Source organism: Cornus florida, unplaced genomic scaffold, assembly GCF_030987335.1.
Source record: "Cornus florida cultivar Cherokee Brave unplaced genomic scaffold, ASM3098733v1 CherokeeBrave_3.0.0_Hap2_Chr08, whole genome shotgun sequence".
Lineage (NCBI taxonomy): Eukaryota > Viridiplantae > Streptophyta > Magnoliopsida > Cornales > Cornaceae > Cornus > Cornus florida.
The window spans coordinates 25,664,369-25,681,499 of NW_026775578.1; the positions used below are offsets into that span (position 1 = coordinate 25,664,369).

The 17,131-nt window shown below is 35.3% G+C and overlaps 1 protein-coding gene across 2 annotated transcripts; it reads left to right on the forward strand.

Moving 5' to 3' along the window:
• Positions 1 to 2,874: 2,874 nt before the first annotated feature.
• LOC132270914 (actin-related protein 5) lies at positions 2,875 to 12,396 on the forward strand. Of its 2 annotated transcripts, XM_059772127.1 has the most exons (12): positions 2,875 to 3,111; positions 3,201 to 3,271; positions 5,013 to 5,137; positions 6,522 to 6,566; positions 7,185 to 7,287; positions 8,695 to 8,804; positions 9,548 to 9,657; positions 9,745 to 9,835; positions 9,914 to 10,345; positions 10,699 to 10,826; positions 11,088 to 11,430; positions 11,545 to 12,396. In XM_059772127.1, the coding sequence occupies exons 1-12, from the start codon at positions 3,011 to 3,013 to the stop codon at positions 12,043 to 12,045; spliced, it is 2,160 nt and encodes a 719-aa protein (XP_059628110.1). In that variant the 5' UTR covers positions 2,875 to 3,010; the 3' UTR covers positions 12,046 to 12,396. The 2 variants fall into 2 exon arrangements, with proteins under 2 accessions (XP_059628110.1, XP_059628111.1); XM_059772128.1 differs by lacking the exons at positions 2,875 to 3,111; positions 3,201 to 3,271; positions 5,013 to 5,137 and having other exon boundaries at positions 6,547 to 6,566; positions 7,180 to 7,287.
• The last annotated feature ends 4,735 nt before the right edge of the window (positions 12,397 to 17,131 follow it).

Below are 17,131 nucleotides of genomic sequence, written 5' to 3' on the forward strand. Positions count from 1 at the left end.
CTGTAAATCATGATTATAATCTAAAAATTAATTATTGAACGTAAATTTTAAATATCTGAATACAATATTCTGAATATTATAGATGGGTGAAGAAATATTTTATTACTCATATTGTAATACCACGTAATAATTATTTTTACATAATTATATGATGAAATAAAATGAATTGATAATGGGGAAAATAATAACATCATGTGGAGTTGCAATTGGTGGGCGTAGTGAGTGGAATAATGAAGAATATTTAGGGTGTCGTGTGGTGACAAATAAATCACATCATACGATCAAAGAGATGGGAAAGTTTGGCTTCACCTGGGAATCTGATTAATAAATAGATCGGTTTAACACCATCTGCAGTGTTGAAGTGGTAATAAAAAGCTCATGCATGCATCATCACTTTTGTTACCTTCAGGTGAGTGGATCTAAGGGTCCACAATCCTCACACACAAAGTATGAAGATTGTAGATCCTCGGATGGTACTCTTGTGTGGAGACAGTCATCACATCCATAATGATGCAGGGGATGGTTTCATGATGTATCATCAATCCATCCGTGATGCCATGCGTGCATGCGAACTCTAATATACGAGGATGCAGGGCAGGACTCAGGAAATTGTGTGAGGAAAGTAAAATTTGGAATTTTTTTTTTGGGTAAAATTACTATTGTATAATACTTAAAATAAAAAAAAAAATTACATTCAATCCATCCCTGGTTGCAAGCACATGCTATGATGTACGCGTTTTCATTTGTAAAATCGTGTTCTTATTTCTTAAACTGAATCATTAAAATACGTGTTCATGTGAGTGTGTCTTCATCATAATATTTTTTATTTCGATAATCGAAGTGTTCGGAATTTTGTCATGACTAATCTATGAGATTCGTACAAGGCGACTCCCACAAGAATTAGATAAGATTCGGACTATGTCCACAATTGTAATCCAAAAAAATTACTCATGCCTACGAATAATCGAATTTGAAACCTAAACCTTCGTGAGGACACTGGGCCCAAATCTATTATACTAGGCCAATCCCTTGGAATTAAAATATACATCATTGATCATCTTAACATTTTTAAGTGACAGTTTGATTGCTAAATTGTCAAGTGAGAAGTCAAAGCAATTATCTTGTTTGATTGTTATTTGTTCATTGAGTGAAACAGAGGTTGGTGATTCAGAATATAGGATTAGAATGAAAGGTGACCAGGATATTCTTCTATATATGATTAAATTGAAAAAACAAATGAAGTAATAACTAGATATATATAGGAGCTCAAGTTTTATTGCCTAATTAAACTTTTGCTACAAAGCTCAATATTAATTCCACATTATCATGTTATATGTTGTGGTGTAGCATATTCATTCACATAACATAATGTTATGTCATTGCAGTAATTTCATATTTCGATGACACTATTACTACTAAACTCACGAGTGAAAACCTAAATTTTATCCAACTTATATGAATGATACCTTTAAATGGCGTTTTAAGAATACAGTCCTGATAAAGTCCTGGATACGGGATTACTTAAAAAAAAAATCTAGAGTGCATATATGTTCACAGAGGTCTAACAAATGTTGTTAGTTAGTTGCAGAGATAAATGAAGAAATTCTTGTCTTAAGAAATTAAGGACAATATGTGATACTACTTTTTCATATATATATATATACACACACTATAATATATAAACCGAAGGCATCTTTGATTTTAAAATTTCATGACCCTTGGTAAAGTATGTGTAGCACAATCGTACTATTAAATCTCTAAGATTATAACATCACAAGACAACAATTGGGCCAGGGGCCTATTAAGAACCAGTACGAGGGGTCCAATGTCGAAATAAAGTGTGATTCAAGATTCTTGAGGTTAAATAAAGCACGTACTGGGGCCCCCAAAAAAAAGCGTACGGACACTATGACACTACGTTTTCTGCCCAATATCTGAAGATGTTTGGTTGTGGCAAAAATGTTGGTGATCCAGTCCATTATTAATTGGTCTAGTCGATTGTAAGCCCATATATCTAGTACTCTAATCAAAGCCGAGCCCATGAAACTTCTTGGGCCCAATAGAATCGTAAACCAGTTATTTGGCGTGCAAACAACTAATTCTTGAGTTGGAAATGAATGTCTCAGACCATGAAACTACTTGGCTCAATGGACATAAAATATTTTTCAAAAAATATATTTTTTATTTTTTGTGTTTAGTTGTCGTAAAATATTTACAAAGAAAAAAAATATTAAATAATAAAAACAATTTATTCATCAATTTTTGACAAATTATTTTACATGCCCGCCTGATGGACTCGACCTCAATCTCGACGTAAACATTTACCAAATACCCACAAAATAAAAATAAAATAATATTTTACGTGAAAAAAAATATTTTCCTTAGTGAATAACAAATATATGACATAGATTTAGGACTACGCTAAATTTCAAGATATTTAGAACTTGTTTAGTTCCAATTATTTTTTTTTATTTTTTCGTTTCATAAGAATTGAAAATGAGAATTTTTTTTTTTACAAATATCTTTCTAGTTAACAATTTCTGAAAATTCAAAGAAAAAAAATAATTTTAGCATAATTAACTTCTATAATTATCTAAAATACAATCAAACAAACTTTATTTTTTCAGAAAAAACAATCAAACAATCTTTATATTTTTCAAAGTGATTTCTAACTCTAATTTTACCTTTCGTTGCAGTGTTTTATTTTCGTCCGAATCCTAATTATACCTCCCACTAAAATTCATTGAATCATATTATTTTATTTTTTTAATTTTAATTTCATCAAATCAAGTTTAGATCATTTGAAATTTGAAACCCTAAGTCAAGCTACAAAGTACCTACTCTAGTCTTGGTTAGAATAACTGGCAAGAGTGTAGATAAATCCTAACCAGGCACTGGGTAATCCGCTTGCCAAACGCACCTTTACATAACCCACCTTCTCCGAACTAGCCATCTGCTGAGAGCTGCTTTCCTGCTTTGCTCATCGCAAACTAGGGCAAAACACCCAAGAATGCCATTCATATCCCAAAACCACCGTCAATCAGACTACAGTCTCTTCTCTTCGTCTTGCCCCATCGTCATCGATAATGGCGGTTCATATTTTCGAATTGGGTACGATAAAAAAATTCTTATCGATTATATAGATCAACAATTTTGTATATATATATATATACTCACGATATAATTTCATGTTTTTGTAGATGGGCAGGAGAGACTGACCCTCGCATTATCTTCCGAAACATTGTTCAGAGGCCACGCCACAAAACCACCGGTACACACAATTCTCCAACACTTGAGCTATTCTATTTTTATTTTGTTTTCTTTAACTTTAGTGTGAATTTCGCAACTATGTCAATCGTGAGCTATTGTTTTTGTTTTTAATTTTTTTCATTCGAACTCTTTATTCCCTTAAATTGCGTTCTGTTTCTATAAGTGAGTTCATTATTGTATAAATTTTTCAATTTTGGCTTTCTTCGATTTTTCAGAATTCGTAATTCTGGATAAAAGCTGTAAGAACACCTACTTTCGTCAAATATTTAGCACAAACTTGGGTCATGTTTCCTAATAAGCTGCGCACTGTTTTCACCTGTTCTTAATGCGTGACTTTTCTCATGACCTGTACACTATTTTCACCTGTTCTTAATGTTTTTATGCACACACACATATTTAGATAAAAAAATTCCGAGACAAGAGTCATAAGATTATGCAAGATGCAGCAGTATTGACAGGTTGATGCTGAAAGAGCAATTTAAGGGCCTTGTTCTTCTGAATTTTCATTACAAGGTTTTTGATACTCAGGAAAATCGAGATATATGGACTTCAATATTATTTGCTCTTAAACTTCAATTAAATTATTCCTGCGTCATGTGAAGCGTGAATCATAGAACATGGGTTGTACTGCTACACTAATGTGGAAAAAGTACAGTGGGTCAGATAAACTTGATTTAGATGGTCATATCTTGGAGTGTGGAATTTGATCGTTCCCTCGGTTAGATTGCTGTTTAGTGACTAAGCACAATAGTTCCTCATATTTATGAACAATTTTCGAGTGTAAAGTTATCCAAATTGTTACAAGGCTGACATGTATGTTAAGGAATTGTAATTGGAGTCCATGTCATTTCGACCTGGGTAAAAGGTGAGAGAGTGGAGCATAAGCATGTCAGACATATCCATAGCAGTATTTTTGTGATCAGCACATGTAGTTCATTCATTTAAAAGAGTTCACTTATCATGGAAAATGTACCGATCTCTTTGTATGGGGATGATTTTCCAAGAAGCCATCTAGATTTCATAACATGAGGAATTTACTGCTTTTGAATATTTTTTTATTCCTTTTTTCCTTTTAGTGCTTCCATATTAAGTTATTTGGGAAATCTTTCTGTTGTTACATGTCTCCTGTGGTTTCGCGCTAGTGAGTACATAATAGAATATCTATTTGGCTCTCACTAGAGACAATAATTTAAGTTTTGTATGTGTTTTTCCTCACGGTATTATATTATTTATCCATATGGGGTGTTTAGTGTGTATGGGAAAGATGAATGTGCTTTTGACCTTATCTATGAATGTTCTTTACTTGCGTGCTACTCTTTGTTCTCTAGCAATGAGCATGAAAATAGCTCCTTCGCAGTATTTAGCTTTTCATTTTGGACAATATGTATTATTATTGTTGTTATTGTTGACCCTTGGGTAATGTACATGAATGTAGAACACGCTTACACTAATAGCTAACTTATTCAATCTCACTAATTTGGCTTCTAGTGACATGGGCTTAGGGATAGGTTTGATCTTGGTTAATGTGGCTACTTGATGATACAATTATCAAACAAATTTCCTCTCTGGTTTGTATTGAGATTATCAAACAAGTTTCCTCTATGGTTTATCTTGGCTCTCTTCTTCCCTCTAAAAAAAGAAATTGACGTTGTCTTCTAGTGTTATGCACAATTGGGTTTCATGTGTTTGGACATTTTCTCTAGGTTGAGTTGGTTGAATCAGTTCCTTTGTACTTTATCCAGGTGAAACTGTCACAATTGTTGGTGACCATGATCCTGCATTGTTGAAATACTTCGATTGCACGCGTTCGGGACCCCGTTCAGCTTTTGATAGCAATGTTGTTTACCAGTTTGAGATTATGGAATATGTAAGTTTAATACAGTTTTAGTAGGGAAAATTCCTTAGCATGTTGTATATCTCTGAAAATATGTTGTATCTTATCATATAGGTCTAACTTTTGAACTTTTCATCAATCATAACTTATGATTGTCTCTCCATTTTTGAGATTTTTTTTGATGATGTATTGAGCTTAAACAGGTGAAACACAAAATAAAAAACACAGTTCCATGAAATAAATTAGGGTGTGATGAAGTGATATCGGGTTGTTTAGTGTTTAGAAAATAAGGGCTTTCCAATGTCATCTTCTCTATCTTTATAGAAATTCTTTTCTATTTATTGATTGATGATACATAGCACACTCATCATTGTAATATTTTTTCATCTAATATTTTTTCAAGTAGCTTTATTAGTTACACTTTAACCTTGTACATTAGGATCTAATATTTTTTCAACTAGCTTTATTAGTTACACTTTAAAACTTTATTACTTGTACTTTCAGATCTAATATTTTTTCAAGTAGCTTTATTAGTTACACTTTAAAACTTTAGTACTTGCACTTTAGGATCTAATATTAATCCTATCGTATTAGTAAACCTAAACCTACGAGATCTAAATCGATCTATTTCTGGCAAATGTTTGTCACCCAAAATACCATCCTTTAACATATTCCCATATCATCGCATAAAATACTATCATTTAACATATTGGGGCCATATCATATTTGTATTACAATCCTTTTACAAGGATAACACTCACACTCACAACTCACTTTTAGTAGTTGTTAGTTACAAATGAGACTTCTATCCTGTATATAGGCATCTTCCTCACTAATGTACAGTTAGAATGCATTACAATGGATGACTAAGATCTACTGTCTAGAAGTCTCCTCTAAAATATTTAGATATTTACAACTCTCCATAGTTCTCTACATTTTTAGAATATTTTCTACCCTACATATTACTACAACTTTATAGAATTCTCCAACACTCCACAACACTCTACGCAAGTGTGGAAGACTATAGAACCCACTCTCCCCATATGCCAAGCAAACGCCATGCAAAGTCCTCGACGCTCGCATGTCGCCTGCTGTTGTGTGACTCCCTGCACGGGTGACAATACACTCGATGAAATGCTGAGTATAGGATTGAGAAATGCAATAAACAATGTATATTCAAGTGAAAAGTTGAAGCAATGTAGCCTTTTTTTTTTTTTTTTTTTTTTACTTTTTGTCTGTTAGTTTAAAATTTTGTGCATCGCTCCAGAGGTTGGCATGACTTCATAGTTGCAAATTCATATACGATAGTATACAGCAGACTGTTAGATGAGAGGATGATAACGTGTGTGACTATGTGCATTTTAAATTACTAATATCATTTTAGTTTTGTAGCTTTACACGTTTCTTGAATTTGTAGATTCTTGACTTTGGGTTTGATCGATTGGGTGCAGATCAATCAGAGGTATATCTCCATTTCCTTTTAATGCATTGTTTTGTTGTCTAGAAGAGCATACATATTCATGGTTGATATGTCAATTAAAAAATTAAAATAACTTTTACCATTATTAGTTGCCATTTGATACTTACTGCTTCTGCTCCAGTTTCCTTTAAAAGTGAGGCTGGTGTCGAGTAATATCCACATAGAGTGTATAGGGCATTTAGAGAATGTGGAAAATTTATGATTCAAAGTTGATTTAGTAGAATCTAATTAACAATTCTGCCACGTGGAACTGAAAATGTAATGGAGTTACAATTAGAAAATGGGCATCTAATGAAATCCTGCATGATCTTATTTTGGAGTTGGTGGAAAGCATATAAACTCATCATAAATGTTGGCTAGAATAGAAGTGGTATATTTAAAATGTTGTGCAAGTAAAATAGATTAATTTATTATATTGCTTTCCAAATGCATTACTTCTCATACAGCATTTGGCACTGTGATATTCATATTTTTACTTTATGATGCATATCTGGTTCAATTTAATATTTAGTTGCTGCATATCATGATCTAAAGGCTTCAGCTTGTATTATATTATATTTGTGTAACATTTTTTTTTGTTCCAATTTGAGGGCAGTACAGATTGACCATCCTGTCCTGATTACTGAATGTGCATGCAACCCAGTTCAGTCTCGCAGTAAAATGGCAGAGCTTCTTTTTGAGTCATATGGAGTTCCTTCAGTAGGTACAGAGCATTATCTATCAGTTACATAAAGCCTTTCCACACCTTTATGAACTTTTAGGTTATGTGGAATGCTCAAGTCTAACAATTATCAATAGAACGCATGGTCTACCATGTTTTAGTGGGCAATGAATTGTCTCGTTCTTGTTGGCTTGGGTGTGATCATCTGGACCTTTTGCTTTCGTTTCACCTGTACATTCTTTGTTGGTTCAATCCCTTTATATATTTGCTTATAGTAGAAATACAATATAGAAGGAAAATGAGAGAATTGTGTAAAGGCTTGAATGAGATGATCACTCATTCACAACTCTAGTATTTATAGATAAAAAAGAGCACATGCTCATATTACAAGAAAGGAAATAAAATCAAATCTAAATCAAAGAATGGAAATAAAATAAAATCTAAATCAAATCACATAATATTCTATGGCATATTCTATAGCATAATCAGATCTATTCTAATACGGTAAGTCATTCCATAAATCGTGGCTATCATATTTGCTAGCACTCCCCCTCAAGTTGGTGCGTCAATATTTGAGATGCCCAACTTGGACAATGCATCTTCAAACACGGTATTGCTAGCACCCTTCTTCAGAAATTACAAGTTGCAGAGTGCAAATCTGACTAGCGATGATTTTCTCTCAAATGAAGTGCCAATCAACAAATCAAAAATGTCTCCTCAGACCGTAAACAACCAATCATGTCTCCTCGGACCGTAAATAATCAGCAATGTCTCCTTAGACCATTTTCCTTCATACACATGTTTAAAACATGTAGATGGAAGAATCAACAATGTCTCCTCAGACCATTCCCCTTCATACATATGTTTAAACAATGTAGATGAAAGAATCAACAATGTCTCCCCAGACCATAAAAAGAAACAACCATGTCTCCTCAGACCATTTCTGAAAAGGTGGTGTCAAACTCGCAACACCCTCTTTGAGGTCAGATCACCCTGCCTATCCGACACTTCCTGGATGGGCGATCTCACCTTAGACTATTCCCAAATGGGTGGTGCCGAACTCGCAATGCCCTCATTACAGTCGGATCACCTTGGCTCTGATACCAAGTAGAAATACAATATAGAAGAAAAATGAGAGAATTGTGTAAAGGCTTGAATGAGATGATCACTCATTCACAACTCTAGTATTTATAGATAAAAAAAACACATGCTCATATTACAAGAAAGGAAATAAAATCAAATCACATAATATTCTAAAGCATATTCTATATCATAATCAGATCTATTCTAATACGGTAAGTCATTCCATAAATCGTGGCTATCATATTTGCTAACACTTATACCCATCGATTTGATACTTCATTTTACATTACTTTCTATGTGTATTTACACTTGTATTGTTGTTTTTGCCATGCCTAATTAACCTGTCTATCCTTTATTTGGTTACAGCATTCGGTGTTGATGCTGCCTTCAGTTATAAATATAATCAACAACTTGGGTTTTGTGATCCAAATGGTCTTGCAATCAGCTCAGGATTTACCACAAGTCATGTTGTTCCAGTATGCTTTGCTGACCTTATTTTTTTCTAAAGTTAGTACTGGACATGCTAGCAGTTATATTTACAGAATTGAGGTGGTTATTATTCAATTGTATATTTGATTATCTAAAATGTACCTTGCCATGATTGTGACTGTGAATAAAGAAGTCATAAATGATCACGTGCTTGTAGATTTCTTTACAAGTCTTGTTATGCTGCTGTAGTGATTGTGATTGTAAGGCCAATCACCATTCATGCTATTGTTATCATTACCAGTGGTGAGTTATGCATGGTCTGATATGTTGGTCAAGTGCTAGTACATAATTGCGCTCTCTCTATCTCTCTGCGTGTGCACGCATGCTCCTGTATGCTCATGCATACGTGTCTGTATGTGCGCTCATGTCTTGTTCTCTGATTTCACATATGGATGCACATCTGCAAGTGCACCTATGCCTTGTTATCTGATTTATTTTTGTCTACACCACATCCAACCTTCTTATATATCATTTTTACGTTCAATTTTGCTACATTGGTTCATGATTCATCTATCATTTGAATCATTTAGAGTGGACGATGTAGATGAATATGCCCAAACTACTAAGAGTGGATGATGTAGATGGAAACAGTGATGATAACGACATTTGTGTATTTCAATTTCAGTTTGTTAATGGGAGTGGATGATGTAGATGAATGTGCCCAAAACTAAGAGTGGATGATGTAGATGGAAAGAGTGATAATAATGACGTTTGTTTATTTCAATTTCAGTTTGTTAATGGAGAGCCTGTTTATGAAGCATGCTGCCGAACAAATGTTGGTGGATACCACGTCACCGATTACTTAAAGCAACTTCTTTCACTTAAATACCCTCATCACATGTGAGCACAACCATTTTAATATTCTACTTATTACACAATAACTTCATGGTTTGTCATTTTTTTAATTTTTGTATAATGCTCAAACAGGTCTAGGCTTACATGGGAGAAGGTTGAAGACCTGAAAATGGAACACTGCTATATTGCGCCAGATTATGCTTCAGAAGTTCGTTTATTTCAGGTAACAAGCTATTTGCTTTTCTTTCAGCTTCTCTTTTCTTCAGTTTCTGAATTTCAATGTTGCTAATCATTGTGACAGAAAGGGGCCAAGGAAGCTGAAGAGAAGACCAGGTGTTGGCAGCTTCCATGGACTCCAACACCAGTTGAAGAGCTACCATCAGAGGAGGAGATTGCTAGAAAGCAAGCTCTGAAGGAGAGGCAAGGTCAAAGGTTGCGGGAAATGGCTGAGGCAAAAAGGTCTTCAAGGATAAATGAACTAGAAAATGAATCAAAGGGTCTGGAATTTCTTCTACAGCAGCTAAAGCATGTGGAAGAGAATGACATTCCATCTTTTCTCGCAGAGACTGGTTATGTCTCCAAGCAGGAAATAGAATCTGCTCTTGCGAAAGTAACACAATCTTTAAAAAAAGCAAAGGGCGAACAAATTGAAAGCGAGGAGAAGATGGATTCTTCCACGGCTGAAAAGTATACCCTTATTAATACTCCTGATGACATGCTGACGCCGGAACAGGTACGCTATAACATCAAATGGCTTATCAAAAGCCTCTTCAATTTAGAACTGCTGATGATTTTGGCACTCACTTTATGTTGTCACCTGAAACATAATAGGGAGTCCTAATATATTCTTATGCTCTGATAACTTCTTACTTGATTTTTACTGAAGTTAACAAACACATAACTGAACAACTATATCTTTCACAGAATTTTTGGGTTTGTTCCTGGTCAATTGCTGTTAAATTTTTTTGAATGTGATGCAGAGAGTTCTGCCTAGATATGAGAATGTAGTTCATTGTTGCAATTATGTTTTCTTTTTGGGTGTTTATGTTGGTTATACCTACTCTTGAATATCTGTCTCCTTGACAGCTCAAGGAAAAGAGGAAGCAATTGTTTCTAAAAACCACCTCTGAGGGTCGGCAGCGAGCCAAACAGAAACGCTTCGAAGAGGAATTAGAAAGAGAAAGGCTGAACAAACAAGATGAAGAAAAACGCCTGTAAGTTGTCAAGCTCGTACAGTTTCTTTATCTTATATCCATTGTAGAACTCTTTAGAAGTCGGGTGTTTGAGGAGGAAAACATTCTCTATTACATCTGGATCTTACTGGAATGCTCTTTTATCTTCAATACATGAGGAACACCTTAGATTTCACATTAATGATCTTAATGTTATTGAAGATATGAGTCAACGTGTGAAATTCTGTTTTGCACAATTATACCTTCTCTTTGTTGATTCTTTCCCAATTTCTTTAAATGTAGAGAGAACCCAGAGCTTTATTTGCAGCAGTTGCGAACTAAACACACAGAGCTTTCTGAGAAAGTTGAGCAGCGAAAACGACTCAAGACTAATGGCAGCCACACAAATGGGAATAATAATATGTCAGGAGGTGTTGGGCGTGGAGAGAGACTGAATGCTGCGCAGAAGGAAAGGATGCGCCTCTTGACAACGGCAGCATTTGATCGAGGGAAAGGTGAGGATACTTTCGGTATCAAAGATGAAGATTGGCAACTCTACAAGCTGATGAGCAAAGATAATGATGATGATGACGAGGGACAAGATGAAGATGAAGCAGAGCTGACTCGCATCTCTTCTAGGCTCCGGGTAAGTTATCTATTCTATGACTTGCAACTATATCTTACCATTCGTCCTATCCACTGTCTCTGTTAGTCACTTAAGATGTGTCATTCATCAAAACCCGGATCCTTCTTGTTACAGGACATAGACCCAACCTTCGTCTCCAAATCAGAATTAGGGTCCTCTGTTTCTGAAGTCCCACGGCTCCGTCCTCTCACCAAGGAAGATTTCCAGATTGTACTTGGGGTAGAAAGATTTCGGTGCCCTGAAATTCTATTTCATCCCAACTTAATTGGAATTGACCAGGCAGGATTGGATGAGATGGCTGGGGTTTCAATCAGGAGGTCACCGTCTAAGAGCCAAGACTTGGAGGAGAATATAACTAATTCAATCCTTTTGACTGGCGGGAGCTGTCTTTTCCCTGGCATGGATAAGCGCTTAGAAGCTGGAATCCGGACGATCCGACCATGCGGGGCACCTATAAAGGTCATCAGAGCATCAGATCCAATTCTTGATGCATGGCGCGGAGCTGCTGCATATGCTGCTGCCATGCAATTCCCACAGCAAACATTCAGTAAGATGGACTATTATGAAAAGGGCGAAGATTGGCTACGGAGATATCAACTGAGGTATACACTATGATTTTAGTTCTCACCCTCAACAGATATTTTTTTTCCCGGTAAAACATGGCGGCAGTCGTAAATCACATTTAAGACGAACAATATTACTCCTGTAGGGGTTTGCCCTCATATGTGGTTCCTATTGTCCTCAAATATGTTTGTAAAGGCAATTGTTGTATTCACATGATTAGTTTCCTTATGTGATAACATCAAAGGATGAATCTACCTTAGTTTCGGTTTGTTTTTGCTTAGAGGGAGGAGAGTTGATAAACAGTTCTCTATTGGTCGGAAGATATGGTTTGTGGTTGTTTCGAGAGACTTAAACTCGTGATCTTTTGATTCTAATATCAAATAGAGATTTAAGGTTTTATTATTTTTTTTTTTCGTGGCAAATGACTTCCACATTCACTTGTCCTTGAGACAACCTCAAACGCAGCAAACGTAGATAGTATTACTCCAAAGTTTCTATAATTTTAACATTGGATGAGTGATTTTTTTCTTCATGCACTTTCTTAATATAAATATATATTTTTTCATTGATAAGAAACTTACACCCATTTTATTTCTTTGGAGACTCGAATCCTCGCTATTTACTTTGAGAGAAAGAAAATACCACTACCCAAGACCCTTGGTGCACTTTCTAAATATATGTTTGGCTTTTATAACATTTGAACCAATGGATTTGTGTGCAGACAACCCATCTCCTATATTTATCATAGGAACCTTAACCATGCAAACATTACAGGGACATGATTAAATACTTTTGACCATCTGATTTGTGGTTGCATTTTAAAAGCCCCCCTGTTTTTTTTTGAAAGAATGAGAATGACAGTTACATATGTGTTTAGAACCCGATTACTTTACCGCAATTGGAGTTGGGGTTGCACTGGTTTCAGCCTTCAGGTGGTCCGATTCTAATAGGACCTGACTTTTTTTTTTTTTTTTTGAAAAAAAAGAACTCCCACGATATTTTTAGAGAGCTAAGAACACCCTTTCTTTTACTCCGAAAGATGAGAAGATATTATTAGACCAATTAAATTTTTTGTTAAAATAATAGTAAATTGAGCTTAACCCGATTAGCCTGAATCTAAACTCACATTGGATACAAGAATTTATCTAGTTGTCTAGAATCAGGGGTTGATGACCCCGACTAAGTTGCACCCTAAGTCACATAATTGCCGTTTTTACGCTTTGTGCATGCTCTTGCTCTGCGCATGTTTTTTCTTCCGATTTCACTATATGTGACTTAAATTTTGCTACTTTCGTATTTCTGCTTTCGCATTTATTCTTGATCCTGCACTCGTTTTCTTGACTTAGGTTGCACCCCTTATGACTTTTTTTTTAATTTTGTTTTCCTGCCCGGTAAGCGTGATTTATTTATTTATTTTTTATTATTATTTTTTTTTTCATATGACACATAGAGTCATTGTCCATTCAAGAGTGTGTTAATTGGGCCCCAATGAAAAGAATAGAGAATAATTGTGTTGGCCGTTTTTGTTGTTTGTGGGAGGCAGTTAAGTTTAAGGTAAGTTTTTGTTTTTTTTTTTAAGGTAAGGAGACGGGTAAGTTGGTTAATGGTAGTTTCTCCTTTAAGTTCAAAAGTAGCTAATTTAGCAGTGAAAAGCAATTGTCGTTGAGTGATGGAGGTCCCTCTTAGGAATCACTCAAAGAAGACCTAACAGAAATAAATAAATAAAAAAGTTAGAGTGACTGTGGCACATGGCACAAAAAGAAGTTGAAGATATGATTCCATATTTGCTTGCTTCAAAATTTATTAAAACTTACTTTTTTATTATTATTATTATTATTTTATTTTACAAGGATTGTGACATTGCGTAAAGCTGAATTGAGTGTGTTGAAGAGACATAGTTTCATAAAAAAAATAGGAAAAATTACACCCTAGTCCTACTTTTTAATCCTAAAGACAAATAAGTCATAAAAAAAATTTATAAGACAAATAAGTCCTACTTTACATAAATATTTCCAATCAAGTCTTAAACTAAATAGAATTCCTAATTTACCCTTTCCATATTCCCCCTCACTCTCAACCCCTTTTCTCCCTTAAGCAAATCCTAGTCAAATGAAAAAAAAGAAGAGCAAGAAGCAACCAAATCGCTAGTTGCCATAACTTCGCTGTCACAAATCGCCGCCACCACGGCAAACCGTTCCCGCTACTGCGGATCGATTCACCGGTGAGGACATTATGCAAATCGCTGCCGGAATCCATGGAGCCTATAGTTGCCGATGAGGTGAGTCTTTCCTCTCTCCGTTCTCTGTTCTCATCTTGCCTCCCTAACACACACACACATATATATATATCCTGATCTCATCGCGAAAATCGCTACAGAGGGGGCAACCACACAACCTCACTCGAAAAAAGCTTCGATCAAGGAAGAAGGAAGGCTGGAGGGGGTTTTGGCTTTGGATGATGTCGAGGACTCGGCCGCGATGAAGGGGTCGGCCGGTGAGGGCTTGGCCGTGATGGTTTGATCGGTGATGGAAGAAGAAGCTCAGCTGTAAGCTTGTGGCGCGGCTTGGCGGGATGGAACAGTAGCTGAGAACAACGGCTGTGATGGATCCGGCAGGGACGGGCTGGCGGTGAGTTCGGCGAGGATGAACTCAGCCGGTGGAGACGGACGGCGGCAAGAATTAACCGGCTGACTCGGAGCGGAGGACTCAGCTGTGTTGGTGAACTTGCGCAATTTGGAGGTCACAACGAGCTCTGTTTTGGTAAGAAGACCGACCAGATAAATCAGAGGAAAGAGATTTTGAGGAGAAATGTGTGGTCTCATCATCGCTCCTAAACCACCCAACTGAGCTCTGTCAAACCTTTGGTTCCTCAAATGGATTCCCGGATTGGTTAAGGGAGAAAGGGGGTTGAGAGTGAGGGGATTATGGAAAGGGTAAAATAGGGATTCTATTTAGTTTAGGACTTGATTGGAAATATTTATGTAAAGTAGGACTTCTTTGTCCTATAATTTTTTTTTAGGACTTATTTGTCATTGAGGTTAAAAAGTAGGACTAAGATGGAATTTTCTCAAAAAAATAAATAAAAAAATAAATAAAAGAAGACATGATTTAGTAAATGGTCCATGAAACTCATAGACGGTTGAATAAAGAAGGGGCAAGTTTTCGATAGTCGCATGCATCGGAATTCAACAACAACATTATTGCTATTATTCAAATCTTTAATCCTATAATTATCACTCATTGTGCACTTTGTGGTATGTCTAGTAGTACTACTGATGACACTGATTACCATTATTAATTGTTGTGAACTCTCAAGTGATGTGTGATTTATAAGATGTCTCAACACTCCACATCAATTTTCTATACACTTCACTGTGTTTTGCATCATATTTGAAATTCTTTATTTATTTATTTTATTAGAAAAGTCCCTTTCTGTGTGTGTGTGAGTGTGTGAGAGAGAGAGACTCATAATATATATATATATTTTTTTTCAGACTCGTAACATTGCATTGGGCCACTAGTGATGGAAACTTTCCTTCCAAGTGTAGGAATGAATCTTGTGGTTTGTATTTGTAGTGAAAACACCCCCACAATCCTTTGACACCATTTCATGTTGTCTCCAATTCACTCCAAATTAGTTAACGTGCATGCTTCATTTTTTTGCAAAATTAGACTTACCAAATGTATTTTATTTTATTATTATTTTTTTAATAAAACTCATGGAGTGATAAGTGGGATTTTAAAATCTGTACCATATCTGTAACTTTGAATCTAGGTCCCAGTTTCCAAGTTGGATTTTAATGTCATAATAGATGAGAAGATGGTTTAGGTTTGAACAATGAATTAGAAATTAGAGACCCACCCTCTTTTTGGACCTTGACCAAAAAGCAAAACAAATATGAGCCCATTTTTCAATTGCTGACTTTGCCCACTCCAACATTATCAATCCATTAATTCAAGAACATGCCTTTTATGCACCAAATTTTGTAATTCAGCAGTATTTTTTACATAGGAGATTATGTTCACGTTCTGTGTATTAAAATGATAACACAGATTGTATGTCGTGCACCAAAACGACATTATTTTATAAGTTGTGTACGGATCCTAGCTACAGCGGGGACCTATGCATGATGTAGTACATGCAGATATGAATGCGGATAAGTGGGCCCCAAACTCAGCATATTAAGTGGTTGATTTCATTGCTTTTTAGCTTAAAATTTTCAAATTAGTCATGATCTGCTTTGCAGAGGAGAGCAGAATGAAATAAAACTTCCTATGAAAAAGGTGATAGAAATTGAAGCTCCACGTAGGGATAATTGGCTGACCTTCATGGACAATTCCCAAATTTAGATACCATAATTTAGTAATTTATAATTCAAATAGGTTTATAATCCACACAATTAGTGGCCACTTTAAAGATGAAGTTAGGTTTGGTTAAAGTGAAAAAAGGAGGAAATTTGGTCTCAAGTCGGAAAGTTTTAGAAGAAATTGGAAAGTGAGTCAATTTTATAATTTTTGATCTTAATAATTCATACATTAATGGATGATATTTCCAAAAATTTGGCCAAATTAGTGACAGTCAACCAATAACAAGGATCTCTAATAACACTGACGCACTAATTGAGAAAATTAAATATTATCATATATTTTTGTATCAGCTAAGTTCATGAGTTGAAGATAAGTAGACCACTAACATCCTCTACCTATATAATAGAGCAACCAATAGGGCACCTATATGTAATTTTTTTTTTTTTCTTCTTAGAGTAAGTGTATCGGCATCACAACACACGCATTATTCAGGTCAAGAGCGCGGTTCGAAAGCCAAACCTCAAAGATTTACTTTCCGAATACCTTCCAACATCGCTATGTCCTGAATACCAACGTTGCTATGTCCCGAACACCTATGTGTAAATTAAGGTCCCATATACAGTACATAAATATTTATGCTCAAAACTAGAGTAACTTCTCATTACAACTATGATGGAATATGTAAGTTAATTTAGTAAACCAAAGAAAAGACATTAAATATCATATAATAATTTCTTATTTGTTTATCACATAGAAAAGGGAAGGAAAAGAAAATAGTAGAGGAAGTAAGGGTTTTTTTTTTTTTTTTTTTTTCTTCATGTTATTTTCTT